The 22,619-nt window shown below is 38.6% G+C and overlaps 1 protein-coding gene across 5 annotated transcripts in view; it reads right to left on the bottom strand.

Moving 5' to 3' along the window:
• The window catches only part of Utx (Utx histone demethylase), a 758,689-nt gene that overhangs the window by 145,766 nt on the left and 590,304 nt on the right, over positions 1–22,619 (bottom strand). For all 5 annotated transcript variants that reach the window (XM_090377749.1, XM_090377755.1, XM_090377761.1 and 2 more), the window contains one exon: positions 12,147–12,716. In XM_090377749.1, coding sequence (XP_090233875.1) covers positions 12,147–12,716 — 570 coding nt within the window. The remainder of the gene's footprint in view (positions 1–12,146; positions 12,717–22,619) is intronic.

Below are 22,619 nucleotides of genomic sequence, written 5' to 3'. Positions count from 1 at the left end.
TTAAAGATTGGTTTCGGAGGATGGAGAGGTGTATTGAATGTAGAGGAAATTACTTTGAAAAAATTAAATAAACAAAGCTGTATTGCAAAACTTTCCTAGTACCCTTTGTACATCTTTCTTTAGCAGTAGTCTGATTTTTAATTTTTAATTGAATAAAGGTGGCAGTTGGCACCTTTTCAGCCTTATTTGTTGAAGTTCACAAAAATTTCTTTCGCATGGTATAACAATGTTTAACTGGGATGCAAGGCAGAATAAAGTAAAACAAGAGTACAATATTAGGTGCATGGAAGAGCAAATATATGATGATGTTCTTACTAATTTAATTGGAATTAAACATGAAGAATACCAAAATAGGTGGAAAAACAGGAGAACAGGATGTTAATTTGGCAGAGATAATAATAATAAAATTTGCCATATAGTGCAAGAAGCCACAGGCTTTTGCAGCACTGGAAAAGAAAAAAAGCAGATAAGAAAATATCTAGAATAAGATAAGGAGAATGGATATCATATGGTGACAGAATATCAACTGGTTACAATTTATATTAAAATAAAGTAAAATAAAACAACTCAGTCTCATGTGATTCTTCTCACCTTTTTTAGTACAGGAAACAATATATATAAAATCTGTATTTATATAAAACTAAAACACACATAGCATTAATATACACAGCCTTATTAGAGTATAATGCAAATAGGGAAATGATGATGTTTATGACCCAAATCCTGTATTTGATGCCATGTGGCTTACTTCTGATTGGGTATATACTAGAGGGATGAACTCTGATTTCGAATGGCCTGTTGCCGGAGTAGATTACTGCTCACAGCCAAGTGGGGATAAGGTGTGCAAAGAATGGTGCTGAATGGGTCAAACCACCTCCAACAAACAGAACTGTAAAGGATCATGTAACGTAGAACTTTGAGGTGAGCGAAGAGTGCGGCACATTACATGGGCTCAATGGCAGGTCACTGTGTGACAGTTGATACTGCAGTACAATATAAGGAATTAGCATTTATAGAGGCACATGATGTAGGAACGCAAGCTTCCATCATCAGCCAAAAAAAAAAAAAAAAAAAACCCACTCCCATTTCACCAATCCGTTCGTTCAAGATGCCTGTCCAGCTGAGCCTTAAATCTATTTAGACTATCAATTTCCACAACAAGGGATGGAAGTCTGTTCCACCAACTAACTACTCACTGGCTAATGGCAAATTTCCGCACATCTGCCTTTCCTCAATTTAATTTATGCCCTCTCAGGTGATTATTCTGAGCAAGAGGAAGAATCCTATCAGCATTGAGCATGCTCAAACCATTCAAGGCTTTATAGACCCCTATCAGATCACCTCGCTGGTGCCCAGTCTCCAGACACTGTAATTTGCAAAACTTAAGCCTTTCTTCGTAAGAGCAACCCTTTGTTCCATTCACTAATCTTGTTGCCCTTCTCTGTACTCGTTCCAGCAGCTCTACATCCTTCTTGAAATGAGGCCTCCAGACCTGTATACAGACCTGTGTGGCCTGATCATTGCCTTATACAAGGGAATAATCACCTCCTTATCCCTTCTAGAAAAATTCCTGTATATCATTGACAAGACACCATGAACTACTCTTGCAGCCCGTCTTCACTGCTCACAGAACTTCATATATGCCTGCTCAATTACCATCAGGTCCTTTTCATTCTCTACCACTGTCAGTGTAGTACCACAGAGTTGATACATTGCTCTGGGGTTGCTGTTTCCCATATGTAGTACTTTACATTTGTCAATGTTAAACTTCATTTGCCATCTCTCAGCCCATCAGCTCAACCTTTCCAGATCCTGTTGCAGCAGCATAGCGTCAGTAGTGTCCTTAACAACCCTGCCAAACTTTGTATCATCTGCAAACTTGGACATTAAGCTTGATATACCATCATCAATATCATTTATAAATACAGAAAACAATAATGGACCCAACACTGAACCCTGAGGGACCCCACTAATAACATTAGTCCACAATGAGCAGTGTCCATTGATTACTACTCTCTGTCTTCTCTCTCTCTCTCAAACATCCCTTTATCCATAGCAGCAATTTTCCTCCAATGCCACACTGCTCCAATTTATGCGGCGGCAGTCTTCGGTGTGCAACAGTATCAAAAGCCTTTCTAAGATCCAAATATATAATATCAAAGTTATTCCCTTCATCCAGTTCTTTTGTGACTGCATCATAGTATCCAATCAAATTGGTCAGGCAAGACTATCCCTTAACAAAACCATGTTGTGTCCGAGCTATAACTGAATTCTTGTCTAGATGATCCTGCAGTGCTTCTTTAACCAGTGCCTCCATTAATTTTCCTGGAACAGAAGTTAAACTAACAGGTCTATAATTACTTGTGTCAGCCTTTGATCCTCCTTTGTGGAATTGGGGTCACATTTGCACTTCTCCAGTCTATGAGTACCTCCCCTGAGTCCAAAGAAGCTCTTATAATTATGGCTAAGAATTTGCTTACTTCCTTTGCTGCCTCCTTTAATATAAGTGGATAGATCCCATCCATCCCGGGTGCCTTTTTTATGTTTATCCTCAACAATTTCTCCTCCACTTTCCTCTCAGTTATTACAAGATTATCTAGCTTACTGCCAGAGTTGAATACACCTCTGGCATTCCCCTCCTGAATAACTCCTCATGTGTGAATGTCAATGCAAAATATTCATTTAGTTTGTTAGCTACCTGAGCAGGATCATCAACAGGACTTTAATTTCCCAGATATTGACTGGAAATTGTGGGTTGGTCACTCGCACACTAGCAAGGCTTTTGTGGATTTATTGGATGATTGTTTTCTACATCAGCATGTTCGTGAGGCAACAAGAGGGAGCAATACTCTTGATCTGATTATCAGTAGTGATTCTTCATGCATTAAGAACCTGCAGATAAATGAACCACTAGGTGGCAGTGATCACAGTGTGTTGAAGTGGGATTTACTCAAGGAGGTAACTACCATCAGAGGTAAAGGGAAGGGTTTTTGTTTTCGTAAAGGCGACTATGATGGTCTGAGACAGTATTTAAATTCTATACAGTGGGACCAACTGATGATGTTACCAACAGCAAACTCAAAATGGGAAGCATTCAAGGAACTAATCTTGGAGGCTACCAGGCTTTACATACCAACTAAGAAATATTGTTCAAGGTTTAGGCCTAAATGGTTGTCAGATGAACTAATGAGACATGTGGCAGAGAAGAAAAATGCATGGGATACATACAAATTAATGGGTGACATGGAAGCCTATGATAGATATAAGTTGGTCTGTAACCAAGTCACAAAGGAGATTAGGCAGGCAAAGGCAGACTATGAAAAATCCTTGGCAAAGGATGCAAAGAAAAACAGAAAAGAGTTCTTTACATACTTGAACTCGAAAAGGAAAGGGATGAATCAGATTGGTCCACTGGATATTGATGGTTCAACAGTTGAGGATCCTGCTCAGGTGGCTAACAATCTAAACGAGTATTTTGCATCTACATTCACGCATGAGGAGTTATTCAGGAAGGAGAATGATGTAGGTAAAGTAAACATTGGCAGTGAGCTGGATGATTTTGTAATAACTGAGAGGAAAGTGGAGGAGAGATTGTTGAGGATAAACATAAAAAAGGCACCTGGGGTGGATGGGATCTATCCAGTTATATTAAAGGAGGCAGCAAAGGAAGTAAGCAAACCCTTAGCCATAATTATGAGAGCTTCCTTGGACTCAGGGGAGGTACCTATGGACTGGAGATGTGCAAATGTGACCCCAATTCACAAAGGAGGTTCAAAGGCTGACACAAGTAATTATAGACCTGTTAGTTTAACTTCTGTTCCAGGTAAATTAATGGAGGCACTGGTTAAAGAAGCACTGCAGGATCATCTAGACAAGAATTCAGTTATAGCTCAGACGCAGCATGGTTTTGTTAAGGGCAGGTCTTGCCTGACCAATTTGATTGGATACTATGATGTAGTCACAAAAGAACTGGATGCAGGGAATAACTTTGATATTATATATTTGGATCTTAGAAAGGCTTTTGATACTGTTGCACATGGAAGACTGCTGCACAAATTGGAGCAGTGTGGCATTGGAGGCAAATTGCTGCTATGGATAAGGGGATGGTTGAGTGGCAGAAGACAGAGAGTGGTAATCAATGGACACTGCTCAACGTGGACTAATGTTATTAGTGGAGTTCCTCAAGGTTCAGTGTTGGGTCCGTTGTTGTTTTCGGTGTTTATGAATGATATTGATGATGGGATATCAAGTTTAATGTCCAAGTTTGCAGATGATACAAAGGTTGGCAGGGTCGTTAAGGACAATACTGACGCTATGCTGCTGCAACAGGATCTGGACAGGTTGAACAGATGGGCTGAGAGGTGGCAAATGAGGTTTAACATCGACAAATGTAAAGTGCTGCATATGGGAAACAGTAACCCCAGATCAACGTATCAACTCTGCGGTACTACACTGACAGTGGTGGAGAATGAAAAGGACCTGGGGGTAATTGTGCAGGCAGATATGAAGTTCTCTGAGCAGTGCAGACGAGCTGCAAGAGTAGCTCATGGTGTCTTGTCAATGATAAAGAGGAATTTTTCTAGCAGGGATAAGGAGGTGATTATTCCCTTGTATAAGGCAATGGTAAGGCCACATCTTGAGTACTGTATACAGGTCTGGAGGCCTCATTTCAAGAAGGATGTAGAGCTGCTGGAACGGGTACAGAGAAGGGCAACAAGATTAGTAAATGGAACAAAGGGTTGCTCTTACGAAGAAAGGCTTAAGTTTTGCAAATTACAGAGTCTGGAGACTAGGCACCGGCGAGGTGATCTGATAGAGGTGTATAAGGCTTTGAATGGTTTGAGCATGCTCAATGCCAATGGGATTCTTCATCTTTCTCAGAATAATCACCTCAGAGGGCATAAATTCAAATTGAGGAAGGACGGATGTCGGATAGATGTGCGGAAATTTGCCTTTGGCCAGCGGGTGGTTGGTTGGTGGAACCGACTTCCATCACTGGTTGTTGAAGTTGATAGCCTAAACAAATTTAAAGCTCAACTGGACAGGTATTTCGAACGAACGGAGGGGTGAAATGGGAGTGGGTTTTTTTTTTTTTTTTTTTTGTTTTTTTTTTGGCTGATGCTGAATAAGCTTGCTTTCTTGCATCATATGCCTCTGCTAATGCTAATGCTAATGCTAAACAGTTGAACCATCGATATCAAGTGGACCAATCTGATTCATCCCCTTCCTTCTAGAGTTTACATAAGTAAAGAATTCTTTACTGTCTTTCTTTGCATCCTTTGCCAAAGATTTCTTGTAATCTGCCTTCGCCTGCTTTGTAACTTGGTTACAGACCAGATTATATCAATCATAGGCTTCTGTGTCACATGTTAATTTATATGTATCCCATGCATTTTTCTTCTCTGCCATATGTCTCAATAGTTTATCTGACATCCATTTAGGCCTGCACCTTGAACAATATTTCTTAGTTGGTATGATAAATTCTTTGAATGTTTTCAATTTTAATTTGCTGTTGGTAACATCATCAGTTGGTCCCACTGTACAGAATTTAAATATTGCCTCAGACCATTGTAGTCGCCTTTACGAAAGCAAAAACCCTTCCCTTTACCCCTAATGGTAGTTACCTCTTTGAGTAAATCCCACTTCAACACACTGTGATCACTGCCACCTAGTGGTTCCTTTATCTGCAGATTCTTAATTCATGAAGAATCCCCACTGATAATCAAGTCAAGAGTATTACTCCCTCTAGTTGCCTCCCAAACATGCTGATGTAGAATACAATCATCCAATAAATCCACAAAAGCCTTGCTAGAGTGTGAGTGACCAATCTACAAATTCCAGTCAATATCTGGGAAATTAAAATCCCCCATTATAAGACTCTCTGATTTACTGGCCCACTCTATACAGTTTCTTATTATACTCATCAGAGTCATTAGGCCTATAGCACACTCCTACTCTCAATTTTGATCTCCCCATGCTTATGTCACACCAAAGTGACTCGACACTGCACTGTCCAGCGATGTCGACTTGTTTCACTTCCTTGGATTTGATGTGTTTCTTAACTAATAGCATAACCCCTCCCCCCCTTCCTATCAATGTCTATCCTTTCTGTACACATTGTATTCCCCAAATTCCAGTTCTGCATTTCTTATATCAGAGACGTGGTATCTGTGTGATACCATGTCTCTGATATCCCAATAATATCTGCCTTTGATGTTTTGAGCAATACCTCAAATTCATCAAATTTATTTACCAAACTTCTAGCATTTGTGTACACGCAAGTATACATGCACCTGTTCCTATTCTTAGCTACCCTAACACAACCCATGTGTTTACTTGTACCGCAATGACTCCCAGCAGTCTCTGAAATATCCCGCATTTTTTTTTCCAGACTGCGGCTCATTCCAATAGAAGCAGTGCAAGAATCACTTTCACCTCTGGCAGTGGCTGCTGTTAATCTATTAGTCCTTGAATCCTCCCCCCAAGCTAGCAGTTTTCTGACCCACCTAACCTGTCTCGATAGCATCAGCAAATATTCTTGCACCCTAAGAATACAAGACTAATATTCCAAATGGTGATGCACTGTGCACTCAGATGTATGGGGTTCCACAGCAGACGACCCAAGAGACGACACCCTTACTGCACTGCTAATCATCACTGATGGTGAATGCTGTGGTGTCAACAACATGCTGGTTGGATACTGAAGGACTGGAAATGAGAGTGCTGGTCAGATGAGTCCAAATACCTGGTGCAACATGCCAATGGATGCCTTCATGTGTGTGTAGTGCAACTAATAAGTCCATGGACCCATTGTGCTTGGTGTCCATTATCCAGACAGGTGGCAGAGGTTGCTTAATACGAGGCATATTTTGCTGGCAAGATCTAGGACCCCTAGTGCATAGGAATTAATGTTTTACTGATGAGGTCAACCAGCAACTCTTAGATCACGTGCAAACCTTCCATGTAGCATATTTTCCAGGACAGAAACGGGATCTTCCCAAGATAATGTGGCATGTCATCAGGCTTGCACTGTATGTAAGTGGTTCGTGGAACACAGACTGACACTGTGGAAAGCCTTGCAGGCAGCATGACTGCAGATCCCTACAGACATTGGTGTATTCGATGTCTAGGCAAATAGTGGCTGTTATCCTTGCCAACATATTAGGTAAGTGTTCAAAATTCAGAGATCACTCAGTGTATTTGGCAGCTATAAGAAATGTGTTCAATGAAAAAAGCCACATGGGACTGTTATTCAGTATAATAAGTTATTAAGTTGAGCAGTAACAAAATTTTTCTGGTAAGGAATAATTTTATTACTGTTCAACTTAAATAACGGGGATGTCTTTGTATGTGCGCGATGCAAGGAGTGTAAGGAAATCAGGCGACAACTCAGCGTTGTTATGGGCCTATATGAGAGCTTGAAGGACAGGGTGGATGCCCTCGAAGGATTACAAGTGAGGGGCCCATCAAGCTTTCAGGTGCCCACACCAATGCCAGAGCTTGCACTTAGTCATCACGCAACACAGTGGCAACCAACAAGGCAGAATGCGCTGGTCCCAAAGGAACTAGTAGTTGTTGGTGACTATTGTCAGGGAAACGGGAAACATGCTTTGTAAAAAGGATAGGTGAAACAGGACCAGGGTATGTCTGCCAGGGGCAAAGGTTGATGACGTTGTAGAGCTGATATCATCTTTTAAGGGCACAAAAGGTGATATAGTTGTACACGTTGGCACTAATGATATTAAGAGTAGGAGATCGGCGGAATTACTTAACAAGTACAGGTCACTGATGAAAAAAAGCCGTGAATTAGAGTTGACTTTGAAAGTGTCTGCAATTCTGCCCAGACACGATAGGAGGGAGTATATGATGAGAGCCCTGTCGATCAATTTGGCCCTGGAAAGATTGTGCAGGGCTCAAGGGGTAGAATTTTTTTCAGCCTGGTCTGTACTTGTTAACAGGAGAGACTACTTCTACAGGGATGGGATACACTTAAATAGAAAGGGTGCAAGAATGTTTGCTGATGCTATCGAGGCAGTGTTAGGTGGGTCGGAAAACTGCTAGATTGGGGGGATACATGGACTAATAGATTAACAGTAGCCACTGCCAGAGTTGAAAGTGATTCTTGCACTGCTTCTATTGGAATGAGCAGCAGCCTGGAAAATAAGATGCAGGATATTACAAAGACTGCTGGGAATCATGGGGGTACAAGTAAACAGATGGGTTGTGTTAGGGTGGCTAAGAGGAAGAGCAGGTGCATGTATACTTGCGTGTACACCAATGCTAGGAGTTTAGTAAATAAATTTGATGAATTTGAGTTATTGCTCAAAACATCAAAGGCAGATATTGTTGGGATTTCAGAGACGTGGTGTCACACAGATATAAGGAATGCAGAACTGGAATTTGGGGAGTACAATATCTACAGAAAGGATAGACAGGATAGTAAGGGAGGAGGGGTTATGCTATTAGTTAAGAAACACATAAAATCCAAGGAAGTGAAGCCAGTCGACATCGCTGGACAGTGCAGTGTCGAGTCAGTTTGGTGTGACATAAGCATTGGGAGATCAAAATTGAGAGTAGGAGTGTGCTATAGGGCTAATGACTCTGATGAGTATAATAAGAAACTGTACAGAGAAATAGAGTGGGCCAGTAAATCAGAGGCTCTTATAATGTGGAATTTTAATTTCCCAGATATTGACTGGAATTTGGGAGCTGGTCACTGACACACTAGCAAGGCTTTTGTGGATTTAGTGGATGATTGTTTTCTACATCAGCATGTTCGGGAGGCAACTAGAGGGAGTAATACTCTTGATTTGATTATCAGTAGTGATTCTTCATGCATTAAGAATCTGCAGATAAATGAACCACTAGGTGGCAGTGATCACAGTGTTCTGAAGTGGGAGTTACTCAAAGAAGTAACTACCAATAGGGGTAAAGGGAAGGGGTATTGCTTTCGTAAAGGTGACTACGATGGACTGAGACAGTATTTAAATTCTATAGAGTGGAATCAACTGATGATGTTACCAACAGCAAATTCAAAATGGGAAGCATTCAAAGAACTTATCGTGCAAGCTACTAGGCTTTACATACCAACTAAGAAATATTGTTCAAGATTTAGGCCTAACTAGATGTCAGATGAACTAATGAGGCGTATGGCAGAGAAGAAAAATGCATGGGATACATACAAATTAACACGTGACACAGAAGCCTATGATAGATACAAGTTGATCTGTAACCAAGTTACAAAGGAGGTTAGGCAGGCGAAGGCAGCTTACGAGAGATCCTTGGCAAGGGATGCAAAGAAAAACAGCAAAGAGTTCTTTACTTATGTAAACTACAGAAGGAAGGGGATGAATCAGATTGGTCCACTTGATATTGATGGGTCAACTGTTGATGATCCTGCTCAGGTAGCTAACAAACTAAATGAATATTTTGCATCGACATTCACACATGAAGAGTTATTCAGGGAGGGGAATGCCAGAGGTGTATTCAACTCTAGCAGTAAGCTAAAGAATCTTGTAATAATTGAGAGTAAAGTGGAGGAGAAATTGTTGAAGATGAACACAAGAAAGGCACCTGGGGTGGATGGGATCTATCCAGTTATATTAAAGGAGGCAGCAAAGGAAGCAAGCAAACCTTTAGCCATAATTATGGAGCTTCTTTGGACTCAGGGGAGGTTCCCATGGACTGGAGATGTGCAAATGTGACCCCCAATTCACAAGGGAGGATCAAAGGCTGACACAAGTAATTATAGACCTGTGAGTTTAACTTCTGTTCCCGGAAAATTAATGGAGGCACTGGTTAAAGAAGCACTGCAGGATCATCTAGACAAGACTTCAGTTATAGCTCGGACACAGCATGGTTTTGTTAAGGGTAAGTCTTGCCTGACCAATTTGATTGGATACTATGAAGTCACAAAAGAACTGGATGCAGGGAATAATTTTGATATTATATACTTGTATCTTAGAAAGGCTTTTGATACTGTTGCACATGGAAGACTGTTGCACAAATTGGAGAAGTGTGGCATTGCAGGCAAATTGCTGCTATGGATAAAGGGGTGGTTGAGGGGGAGAAGACAGAGAGTGGTAATCAATGGACACTGCTCATCGTGGACTAATGTTATTAGTGGAGTCCCTCAGGGTTCAGTGTTGGGTCCATTATTGTTTTCTATATTTATAAATGATATTGATGATGGTATATCAAGCTTAATGTACAAGTTTGCAGATGATACAAAGGTTGGAAGGGTTGTCAAGGACACTACTGACACTATGCTGCTGCAACAGGATCTGGAAAGGTTGAGCAGATGGGCTGAGAAGTGGCAAATGAAGTTTAACATAGACAAATGTAAAGTACTACACATGGGAAACAGCAACCCCAGAGCAACGTATCAACTCTGTGGTACTACACTGACAGTGGTAGAGAATGAAAGGGACTTGGGGGTGGTTGTGCAGGCAGATATGAAGTTCTCTGAGCAGTGCAGACGGGCTGCAAAAGTAGCTCATGGTGTATCGTCAATGATATATAGGAATTTTTCTAGCAGGGATAAGGAGATGATTATTCCCTTGTATAAGGCAATGGTCAGGCCACACCCCTAGAGTACAGTATACAGGCCTGGAGGCCTCATTTCAAGAAGGATGTAGAGCTTCTGGAAGGAGTACAGAGAAGAGCAACAAGATTAGTGAATGGAACAAAGGGGTGCTCTTACGAAGAAAGGCTTAAGTTTTGCAAATTACAGTGTCTGGAGACTAGGCACCAGCGAGGAGATCTGATAGAGGTGTACAAAGCCTTGAATGGTTTGAGCATGCTCAAACCATTCAAGGCTTCTTCCTCTTGCTCAGGATGGGATTCTTCCTCTTGCTCAGAATAATCACCTGAGAGGGCATAAGTTCAAATTGAGGAAAGACAGATGTAGGATAGATGTGCAGAAATTTGCCTTGAGCCAGTGGGTTATTGGTGGGTGGAACAGACTTCCATCCCTTGTCGTGGAAGTTGATAGCCTAAATAAGTTTAAGGCTCAGCCGGACAGGTATTTCGAACGAACAGAGGGGTGAAGTGGAAGTGGTTATTTTTTATTTTTTTTTTTTACTTTATTTATTTTTTGGTTGATGCTGCATAAGCTTGCTTTCTTGCATCAAATGCCTCTACTAATGCTATAATGCTAAAAAACAGACATCACCAATGTCTGTTATTTAAATTGAGAAAAAAAAAAAAAGCAGCTCAAATAAAGAATAACAGACATCACAAGACGATAATACTGAACAACTAAGATGCTGTGGTATATAGTATATATTTTTGGCTATGCCTGTTAACATATGAATTCTCTCTAAGTTCTGGTCATATGCTAGAGTAGTTTCCATTTCCTCCCAAGGAGAATAGGTTGGTTTTAGGTTTTTTTTTTTTTTTTTTAGGAGCATTAGCAACTAAGGCCATATTGCTCTGGGATATGCGGTGGTCATTCCCTGACCTTTCTGCATCCTCCGTATTTGGTGGTGATGGGCTCCCAAGGAGAATGTGGCTTTGACTGGTTGTCCCAGTTATATAAACTGCTGGAGTGAAATGCGATAGATGCTTAGTAGTAGATATATATAATTAAAAAAAAAAAAAAAAACCCTAGCACATGTGACTGTATAAATTATTATCACTTAGAGAATTATTGCCTAAAATGATTATCCAAATAACATCACAAATACAATAAGTAGAATAATATAAAATGGAAATAAATAAGCAGAACTAAGAGGTAAGTAATTTTTGTAAAGAAGTTTCTCATTTTTGTGTTGCACACATTTCAATAAACAATAAGTTTTTATTGAAATGTAATTGCCTCAATACATAATACAAAATATTTTGGCAATGCTTTTGGCTTTAGCCTTCATGTAAAGTGCAAGTAAAAAAAATTGCCAAAATACCTTGTATTAAGAATGTATATAAAGATTATCAAACTTCAAGAAACATAGAACCTCACAGGTGGTAAAGAGTGTAGTGTAGTTTTTCAGTTAGCTTCAGTTTTAATTTAATTTTGATGTCTAAACTTAAAAGTAAGACACTCCTCTCTAATTCTGCTTTAAAATAGTTTTGTATACCATGGAAATGATGTTAGTCATCTTATTCATACAAATTTTTCAAATTTTATAAATAATGATCTTCCATACCTGTACTGATGTGCTGGCAGGGGATGTTACAACAGGGTTTGGTGGTTGGGAGGCGGATATGGGAGAAGGCTGAAGCTGTGATTTTTGCGTGGAACCTGGATGAAGGACAGATGAATTTCCAACAGTTAAATGGGAGGTAGAAATATTTGGTTTATTTTGCTGAACATGACCAGTTGTTGTAGAGATTTGGCAGGACTGAGGAGAAAGCCCTGTGCTAGGTGATCTACTCTGAACAGTACTTATAGCAGAAGTAGTGGGAGATGGTTGACTTGAAGGGCGAGAATAAGGTACAGTAAAACCATTAACAAGCCTACTTTCAGAACTCGAAGCTGGTGTAATAACTTGCTGCCGAGGTTGTTGATAAGGCTGAGATACTAGTCGTTGAGGTAAAGTATTGCCAGAACGTGACATTACAGCAACTCTTGTCGCAGTAGAGTCAGGAGATGCATATCCTGCAGCAGGAACACTGCTTGGTGTTGTGACAGATGTTCCATTCACACCTGCTATTTGAGAACCCGTTGTACCCGGTATGGCAACTGGTGGTTGTCCCGTAGGCTGTGGATGCGGACGCTGAAAAGACAACAGCTAATCACTATGAAGAATACTTTCCAAAAAGTAATTATTATGAAGAATAAAAACTTTACAATAAAACACATAAGTGGCAGCAGTAATGTTTATCAAAGATAGAACAGCTTAACACATTTTGCTAAACTCTGGGATTTATTATTATGCAATATTTATTATTATCAATCATTATGCAGATAGCAATAACTGCTGTTTTGTGAAAAACACACCTGAAGTTGTGTTATAAGATAATTTTAAGGCCTACCTCATGCACTCAAAACCAAGCATTAAGACTGCAATTAACCCCCCCCCCCCAGTTTCCAACTTTCTAATCACTGCAGAATTCAGTGCTGATTGACATATTCAGCCTGGAAAAATTAGACCCCTGAGGTTTCGATTACAAAGTGAGGACTGTGAAAGTGATGACAAAGGTTGAGGGAAACAACACTGGCCACACTCACTATCAGATTTAATTGCAACCTCAAGGGTCCTCATCTTCCCATGCCGAATGTCAATTTTTCACACGGGTGGCAAATGTGAAAAATTTATAGATTTCAGAAGATTTATTACATTCAATGGCTGACATTCACTCACACCAACTTATCTGTGAAAACTTCAATGGCATTGCCCATATGTCTTTGAACAGTTAGTACTATACTGCTTCTGCATGTACGACAATGTTGTTGTTTTGGTTTTTTAGGAGCATTAGCAACTAAGACCATATTGCCAATGTTGGCATGACTGTCTGAGTATATGTGGCCTGGTTAAACAAAGTTAACTATGATGCATAAATTTAAAAATTTCCTTGGTATTCCCCTGAGGAAAAAAGATTTGGGAATTATATAATTAAACTTGTGGTGGATGTGTTGTTAATCCTAACCCCACTTAAATGAAACACAAAAATAAGGAACGATGAGTTTCACTATGGCAGGTACAATGTATTTAGGAAGGACAGAAGGGATATAGGGTTCATATCAAAAGCAGCCTGAGTGCAACAAAACTTTTTGCAGATTCAGAAGTTATATAAGCTAGTATAGAATCTGTGGTGTTAGTTAGTTGAAAGCAAAGGTATGAGAGTGGAAGTAATCTACAGAGAGAAGATTGTGACAATTATCACAATCACTGAAAGTGCCAATGTATTGCCAATACATAAAGGTTTGTTTGTTTGTTATTTGGTTTTTAGGAGCATTAGCAACTAAGGCCATATTGCTCCGGGATATGCGGTGGTCATTTCCTGACCTTTCCGCATCCTCCGTATTTGGTGGTGACGGGCACGAACCCCGATCTAATCAAGAAGCGTGTGTTATACACTGCTGCTCCTTACCACCTGGCTACAGAGGCGGCAAATACATAGAGGTAGTTCTAAGAGCGAAGTGGGAATTGTTAACCAGTCAGTGGTAAGGAAAATCATTGCAGAAATGATCAAGAATGCAATGCTGGGTCATTTAGATAGAAACGAATTCTGAAGTAAACAACAGAGTTTGGTAAAGGGGAAAATCATGTTTAATCAAATTAATTAGCTATTCTGACAGTCATTCTTGATCTGGATGGAGGAAATAATTTAGCATTTTTTATTTTGATTTTAGCAAAGCATTTGATTCAGTACCATAAGAGAAGTTACTGTATAAGTAAAAAAATGCTGGGATCACAGGTAAGATTCTTAGATGCACTGCACAGTGGCTGCAGGACAGGAGACAGAAGGCTGTGATTAATGGCTACACTCACATTGGGCCATATAAGAAGTGGTATCCCTCAAGTACTGGAAATGGAATCACTTGTTTCTTTTTTTCATAAATGAAATTAACAAAGGGAGTGATATCAAAATATGAAGATGATGCAAAGACTGAAAAAGTGGTTAATAATCTGTGTCAAGCAGCGCTCCTTCGGGACAACTTGGATAGACTAACGGGTTGATCAGAAAATTGGCAGCTATATTTTAATGTAGCAAAATGCAACCCAAAATAACTTGCACACTCGATGGGGTTAAACTCAGGGAAGTGGAAAGTGAAAAAGACCTGGGCGTAATTGTGTAGTCAGATACGAGGTTTGCTGAGCAGTGCAGATGGGCTGCCAGGGCAGGTCATGTCAATGATATATAGGAATTTTGCCAGCAGGGACAGGGAGGTGATTATCCTGTTCTACAAGGCAATGGTCAGGCCACACCTTGAGTACTGTGTACAGGTCTGGAGGCATTTTAGGAAGGATGTAGAGTTGCTAGAATGAGTACAAAGAAGAGCAACAAGATTGGTGAGGGGGAACAAAGGGGTGCTCTTACCAAGAAAGGCTTAAGTTCTGCAAATTGCAGTGACTGGAGAGTAGGCACACGTGAGGTGATCTGATTGAGGTGTATAAGCCTTGAATGGGTTGAGAAAGCTGAATGGTGATAGGATTCTTCCTCTTGCTCAGATTAAGAACCTGAGGGGGGGGACAGATTCAAATTGAGGAAAGACAGTTGTAGAATAGATGTGCAGAAATTTGCCTTTAGCCTGCAGGTAGTTGATTGGTGGAAAAGATTTCCATCTTTTGTTGTGGAAATTAATAGCCTAAATAAATTTAAGGCTGAGTTGGACAGGCATTTGGAACGAATGGAGAGGTGAAATGGGAGGGTTTTTTTTTTTTCTGCATAAGCTTGCTTTATTGCATGATATACTTCTACTAATACTAATAGCAGTAGAGGAAAAAAGACATGAGGGTCTTAGAGCAGTGGAGACAGGCAGCAAGGAGAGTCCATGGTCACTTATCAATGATTTATTGAAAATTTGCTTATAGGGAGGTTATAAACCACTACATAAGGCATCTGTGAGACCACATTTAATACTGTGCTCACGTATAGATACTGCACCTAAAAAAAAGATGGAGCTTCTTGGAAGGGTCCAAAGATGGGCAAAGGGTCTAGTGAGATCAGCAACAGTGGGTCCATATATGGAAAGACTTTAAATATGTGGACTGCAGAACTTGGAACCTAGTCATCTTAGAGGAAATTTTATTAAGACAAAGCTCTGAGAAGCTAAAGTAAAATAAACAAAGGTGAAATTTTCACTGTTATAAATGATTCCGAAACTAGGGACCATTAATTCAAATGAATTTACAAATTCTTGGGTACTATATACGGGTCTGGAGGCCTCATTTTTGGAAGGATGTAGAGCTGCTGGAGCGAGTGCAGGGAAGGGCAACAAGATTAGTGAATGGAAAAGGATTGCTCTTAAAAAGAAAGGCTTAAGTTTTGCAAATTACAGTGTCTGGAGACTAGGCACCCAAGAGGTGATCGGATTGAGGTGTGTAAAGCCTTGAATGGTTTGAGCATGCTCAATGCTGATAGAATTCTTCCTCTTGCTCAGAATGATCGCCTGAGAGGACAATTTCAAATTGAGGACAGACAGTTGTAGGGTAGAGGTGCAGAAGTTTGCCTTTAGCTAGCGTGTGGTTAATTGCTGGAACAAACCTCCATCTGTTGTAGAAGTTGATAGTTTAAAGAGATTCAAGGCAGAACTAGACAAACATTTGGAGCGAGTGGCAGGTGATTTTTTTTTTTTTGGCAGACGCTAAATAAGCTTGCTTTCTTGCACATGCACCCTTACTAATGCTAATACAAATACTAAATTACATGGGGGAGAGTTAAATTGGATTGTAGGAAGTTTTCTATTAACCAATGATTTGTTAATTATTGGAATAAAATTCCTCCATGATTGGTTGAGGCTGACAGCTTGGAGAAACTTAAAGCTGAGATGGATAGATACCTACATGAGGCGGCAGTAAAATAGGTGGCTTATTATTAGGATTTTATTTTATTTTTGGCCAATGCAGCAAAAGCCCATTGCATCCTTACACCATATGGGCAATACTAATACTATCAGAGGTAGCAAATGTTCTACCACTCTAATCGTTTATTTATCCAAAAACAGCAAAAATGCACACACATGCTGGTATTTTTTTTTTTTTTATTTTTTTTTTTAAACTTTAGTGCATGCATTAGTTGCTTAAAATTATCTTTTCTAAAAGAAAAGATAATTTTCTAAAACAAGTATTCATCATCTTTCACAGGAAAGCATGCAGCCCCCATTTCAGCACACACAATGAAGATTACAAGGAAGCTTATTTTCTCTGTATTTGTTTCTGACTGGTCTTTTGAAATCTACTCTTTTAATAAACTTACCACTCCAGATTTTAAAGGAATCCACATGCTTTCAGGTTTTTGGAAGATGCCTATTATACCCTGCAGCATCACCTTCCAATGTGGGCACTCAGAGCTTTCAATTTATTTATTTTGTTTATTTATTTTTTTAATTATTAAAGGTGAAATTACAATTGGATATAGCTTGGAATCCACTTTGATTACTGGTACGAAAATTGAAAACAGCACAGTTAACCCCCCCCACCCCACATGCACAATTTCACTAAAATTACTTGCTGTTTGTTCTTCCACAACCTTTCCCCCCCCCTTCTTTCTTTCTTTCTTCTATTTTACTTTCAGGAAACATTTTTGAATGTGACTGGTATGATTAGCAGAACTAAGAGATTACGTTCTATGATAAATGATGCAAATAAATATTCAGCACATATGAAAACATCTTCGTCACTATGAAATGCTAAATCTATTTGTTTTTATTTCATTCTATATACTGCACATTCTTATCATTTGTTTTCAAATGTCTGCTTAAAGTATTATAGCTACCACTTCTGACTTTTGAAAAGCTGCAGATTAGGTATTTCTATGCAGGAGAAAAATAGGTTTTTACTCAATTTTTACTGACAAAAAAAAAAAAAAAAATTATTTATATATATATATATATGTTAATATACAATCATCGGATGTAGTAGTAGTAGTGGCATGTGATGCAAGAAAGCATGTGTATGAGCTTATGCAGCATTAGCCAAAAAAAAAAAAAAAAATATATATATATATACACATACACACACTATACTGGATGTACACCAGTATAGTATCTTTTAAACATTAGCTTACCCACATTCTCTGCCTGTGGATTTCTATTTGAGTTGTCTTTAGACATCAATAGACTGACTGCTTCAAGAAAGATATTTTAGTAGAATGAACCTCCTCAAAAATGTTATTTAGTTATATATAATAAAATTAATTAATTATAAACACAAAAATATAATTTAGTTATATACAATATATCTGTAATATAACATTATATATTTAATAATTTAATGTTATGAGTTTATAATAATGACATTACTGTTCTGACTTCGTTGTCAAGTACATTTGCAAAACTGCACCAGAAATAGAAGATCTGAATTTGCCTCCACCCCTCACCTTGTTCAATATTCCCTAACACTCAGTACTGCTATAAGGAATTAAACTGCCAAGAATGACCTGGGTTGTCATGCTTCTCCTTGCAATTTTCAGTTCCCTTAAGTGCCGCTGCACTCAATTTATTCTTATTTCATAATAGCATCTCATAAGTTCTCACACTGAAATTGAGAAGTTAAGCTATATTTCTTTACCTTCAATGATACCAAGGAATACCTGAAGTTTTTTTTTGCAAAATTGGTTTTCAAATTTAGATAAATTGGTTCTCTAAATATGATTATATTTAAGCATATAGGTTAGTGCAATTGCATCGGTTTAATTCATAACCATCTACCAAAGCAGCTAAGTTGACATTGTTTTAATTATATCTCATATTGTGAATATCAATGAGTTTCCACGGTATTACACTATAAGTAACGCTTCACCAGTGGAGAAGACTAATAGTACTTATTCTCGGTGGATACCACCACCCAGACAGCACCGTTTTGAAGTTTATTGGCATCAGTGGGTGGACAGGTGCCCCTAGTTGTTGCAATAGTGACAACCCAGTTATGAAGTATAATTCCACAATATGAGAGATGCCTGATGGCGTACAGTAGCACAGACTATAGAGTATTTTAGGACAGGAGCCTCATGATACGGGTAGAAGACTAGCATATAGGTTAGTGCAATTACATCAGTTTGATTCGTAGTCATATACTAAAGTAGTTAAGTCTGAATCATTTTAATTATATCTTATATTGTGAATACCTTCACAAAGAATTGCCATGGTATTGCACTACCTTGAATAAGTAACACCTCACCAGTGGAGGAGACTGAAGATATTCACAATGAGACATAATCAAAACAATGTTAATGAATTGATAGATATTACACTATTATATCACATGGTTGATTAACTAATTTATTATTGAAATTATACAATTTAAAGGAATTGAACCACCTCAATGCCAAACACAAACTATTTATGGCAATGCTTTGAACTCACTGCTTCATGTCTTCAGGCCTATGGGGGAGAGAACATTTGTCTGGGAAGGTACTACAAATTTTCAATTTGACGAATTTGATGCTACACATTTGCTTATAAATTAAATTAACTCAATTTATAAGCAAAAGTGCAATAATCATAAGACAGTTGTACATGTAAAGAAGTATAGGATAATTAGAATATACTGTATTGTAAATAATCAAATATCATTATCAAATCGATAGTAAATTACTTAGCCTGCCACGTTACATAATACTGTTCATAGTTCCATGCTACATAGTTAGCATTAGCATTAGTAGAGGCATTTGATGCAAGAAAGCAAGCTTATGCAGCATCAGCCAAAAAAAAAAAAAAAAAACCCACTTCCACTTCACCCCTCTGTTTGTTCAAAACACCTGTCCAGCTGAGCCTTAAACTTATTTAAGCTATCAACCTCCACGGCAAGGGATGGAAGTCTGTTCCACCAACCAACCACCTGCTGGCTAAAGGCAAATTTCCTCACATCTATCCTACATCTATCATTCCTCAATTTGAATTTATGCCCTCTCAGGTGATTATTCTGAGCTAGAGGAAGAATCCAATCAGCATTGAGCATGCTCAAACCATTCATATAATAATGAAAAACATGAACTAGATGCCAAACTAAGTCCATCATTTAGAAAATTTATTCATAAAGTCATACAGCTTTTCCTATGTATGTATTAAATACTTAAAGTGGTAACACATCATTGAATTGTATCAGCTACAAATCACCTTGATAGCAAAACATCAAAATTGGCTTTTCGTTCATTCTTTTTTTTTTTTTTTTTTTTTTTTTTTTTTTTAACATTTGTACAAACAGCTTAGTTTTACACTTCAACTTGTTTTGACACTCATGGCTTATTGTCTCTGTACTTGTTTCTGATTGTTTGTTATTGTGATTTTCCAGGAAGGCACCCTTTACAATGCAGACAGGCTGCAAGAGCAGGTCATGGGGTTTTGTCAATGATATACAGGAATTTTGCTAGCAGGGAAAAGGTGATTGTCTCTCTGTATAAGACAATGGTCAGGCCACGCCTTGAGTACTGCATACAGGTCTGGAGGCCTCATTTTAAGAAGGATGCAGAGTTGTTGGAACGAGTACAGAGAAGGGCAACAAGATTAGTGAATGGGACAAAATGCTGCTGTTATGAAGAAAGGCTTAAGTTTTGCAAATTGCAATGTCTGGAGACTAGGCACCTGCGAGGTGATCTGATTGAGGTGTATAAAGCCTTGAATGGTTTGAGCATGCTAAATGCTTATGGGAGTCTTCCTCTTGCTCAGAATAATCATCTGAGAGGGCATAAATTCAAATTGAGGAAAGACAGCAGTAGAATAGATGTGAGGAAATTTGTCCTTAGCCAGCGGGTGGTTAATTGCTGGAAAAAACTTCCATCTGGCATTGTGGAAGTTGGTAGGTTAAATAAATTTAAGGAGGAACTGGACAACATTTAGAGGGAATGGTTGTGTGAATTTTTTTTTGACTGATGCTACATAAGCACATACGCTTGCTTTCATGCATCACATGCCACGATTACTAATCCTATACTATTACTTATTTAATGAGAGGGTGTGGTGCTATGGTTCACATTTCTAGACTCTGTTGGCAATGCGAGTTAAGAGTTGAAAACATAAAATTCATTTTCTTTGAAATAAACCCTTTAATTATATTACTTTTAAATAAACTTAAGCTCTTTTATTAATATTTTTTATTGCTTTCTAAATTGAGAGAGAATATCATCTCTGAGCTGTAACATTTTTATGAAAAATCTGCAGTATAACGTGTTTCTCTTCCTTTTTTATCAATGGCTAAATGAACAATTATGGCAAACTATTAATGAAATTAAAAGAGAGAAAAATGATGTTTTGCAAAAAAAAAAAACAAAAAAAAAAAAAAACAACAGAAATTCTATGGTAAACCAACTCTAGTTATGAAGGTGAGATTGAAAGGGGATCAAATTAAATCAAAAAATGGATTCACCATTATAAATCCAGAGAGTTGGAAGCTATGCAATATGTTTCCAGCCACTTGAAACTGAAAAATAACGCCTGCACACAGCAATTCAAAAATGTTAAATTTCCAGATTTTATAGACAAATTTCTCCTTATCTTGCTGAGGGAACACTGAAATGAAATTTAGATTTTCACCCCAACACAAAAACAGTTTAATATTATATCTAACACAGAATATAATTTATACTCTGATATTAGCATTAGTTGTGGCATTTGATGCAAGAAAGCAAGCTTATAACAGCATCAGCAAGAAAAAAAAAAAACCTTCCCATTTCACCCATCCGGTCACTCCAAATGTTTGTCTAGTTGAGCCTTAAATCTATTTAACCTATAACTTCCACAACAACAGATAGAAGTCTGTTCCAGTAATCAACTACCTGTTCGCTAAAGGCAAACTTCTGCACATCTATTCTAAAAACTGTTTTTCCTCAATTTGAATCTATGCCCCCAAGGTTCTTAGTCTGAGCAAGCAGAAGTATCCCGTCAGCATTGAGCCTGCTTAAACCATTCAAAGCCTTATACACCTAAATCAGATCGCCTCACAGGTGCTAAGTCTCCAGATGCTGCAACTTGCAGAACTTAAGTCTTCCCTTCATAAGTGCATCCCTTTGGTCCTCTCACCAATCTTGTTGCCCTTCTCTGTCAAGCTACCCAACTTCCACAACATCAGACAGAATTTTTTTCCAGCAATCAACTACCCATTGGCTGACGGCAAACTAAACACTATTCTGCAACCATCCCATCTCAAGAATTATGTAGATTTAGCATTAGCTAAATCTATATAATTCTTGAGAAAAAAAATTCACACATCCCTTCCTCTAAAAATTTGTCCAGTTCCTCCTTGAATTTATTTAAGCTATCAACTTCAGCAAAAACAGATGGAAGTTTGTTACAGCAATTCATCACCTGCTGGCTAAAGGTAAATTTCTGCACATCTATTCTACAACTGTCTTTCCTCAATTGGAATTTAGGTACCCTCAGGTTCGTAATCTGAATAAGCAGAAAAATCCCATCAGAATTCAGGCCTTATACACCTCAATCAGATCACCTCATAAGTGCCTAGTCTCCGGATGCTGCAACTTGCAGAACTTAAGCTTTTCTTCATAAGCACACCCCCCTTTGTTCCTCTCAACAACCTTGTTGCCCTTCTCTGTACTCGTTCTAGCAACTCTACATTCTTCCTAAAATGAGGCTTCCACACCTGTATACAGTACTCAAGGTGTGGCCTGACCATTGCCTTATACAAAGGGACAATCACCTTGTCTCAACTAGCAAAATTCCTATATATCATTGACAAAACTCCATGACCTGCTCTGGCAGCCAGTCTGCACTGTTCAGAGAACTTCATATCTGACTGCACAATTACCCGCAGGTCTTTTTCATTCTCCATCTCCCTCAGTGTACATTTCTCTTAGGTTACTGCTACTCATATGCAGTACTTTGACAAATGCAATGTTAAACTTCAGTTGCCACTTCTCAGCCCATTTGCCTAACTTTTCTAGATCCTGTTGCAGTAGCATACAGTGTCATCCCTGGGGGACTCCGTTAATAACATTAGTCCACACATAGAGCAGTGTCCATTTATCACCACTCTCTGCATAAAAAATAAAAAAAAATA

Source organism: Mastigoproctus giganteus, chromosome 1 (assembly GCF_048544385.1).
Source record: "Mastigoproctus giganteus isolate SK-2022 chromosome 1, ASM4854438v1, whole genome shotgun sequence".
Classification (NCBI taxonomy): Eukaryota; Metazoa; Arthropoda; class Arachnida; order Uropygi; family Thelyphonidae; genus Mastigoproctus; species Mastigoproctus giganteus.
The sequence above is the reverse complement of the archived record's forward strand: the minus strand, read 5'-3'. Positions and strand labels throughout refer to the sequence as shown.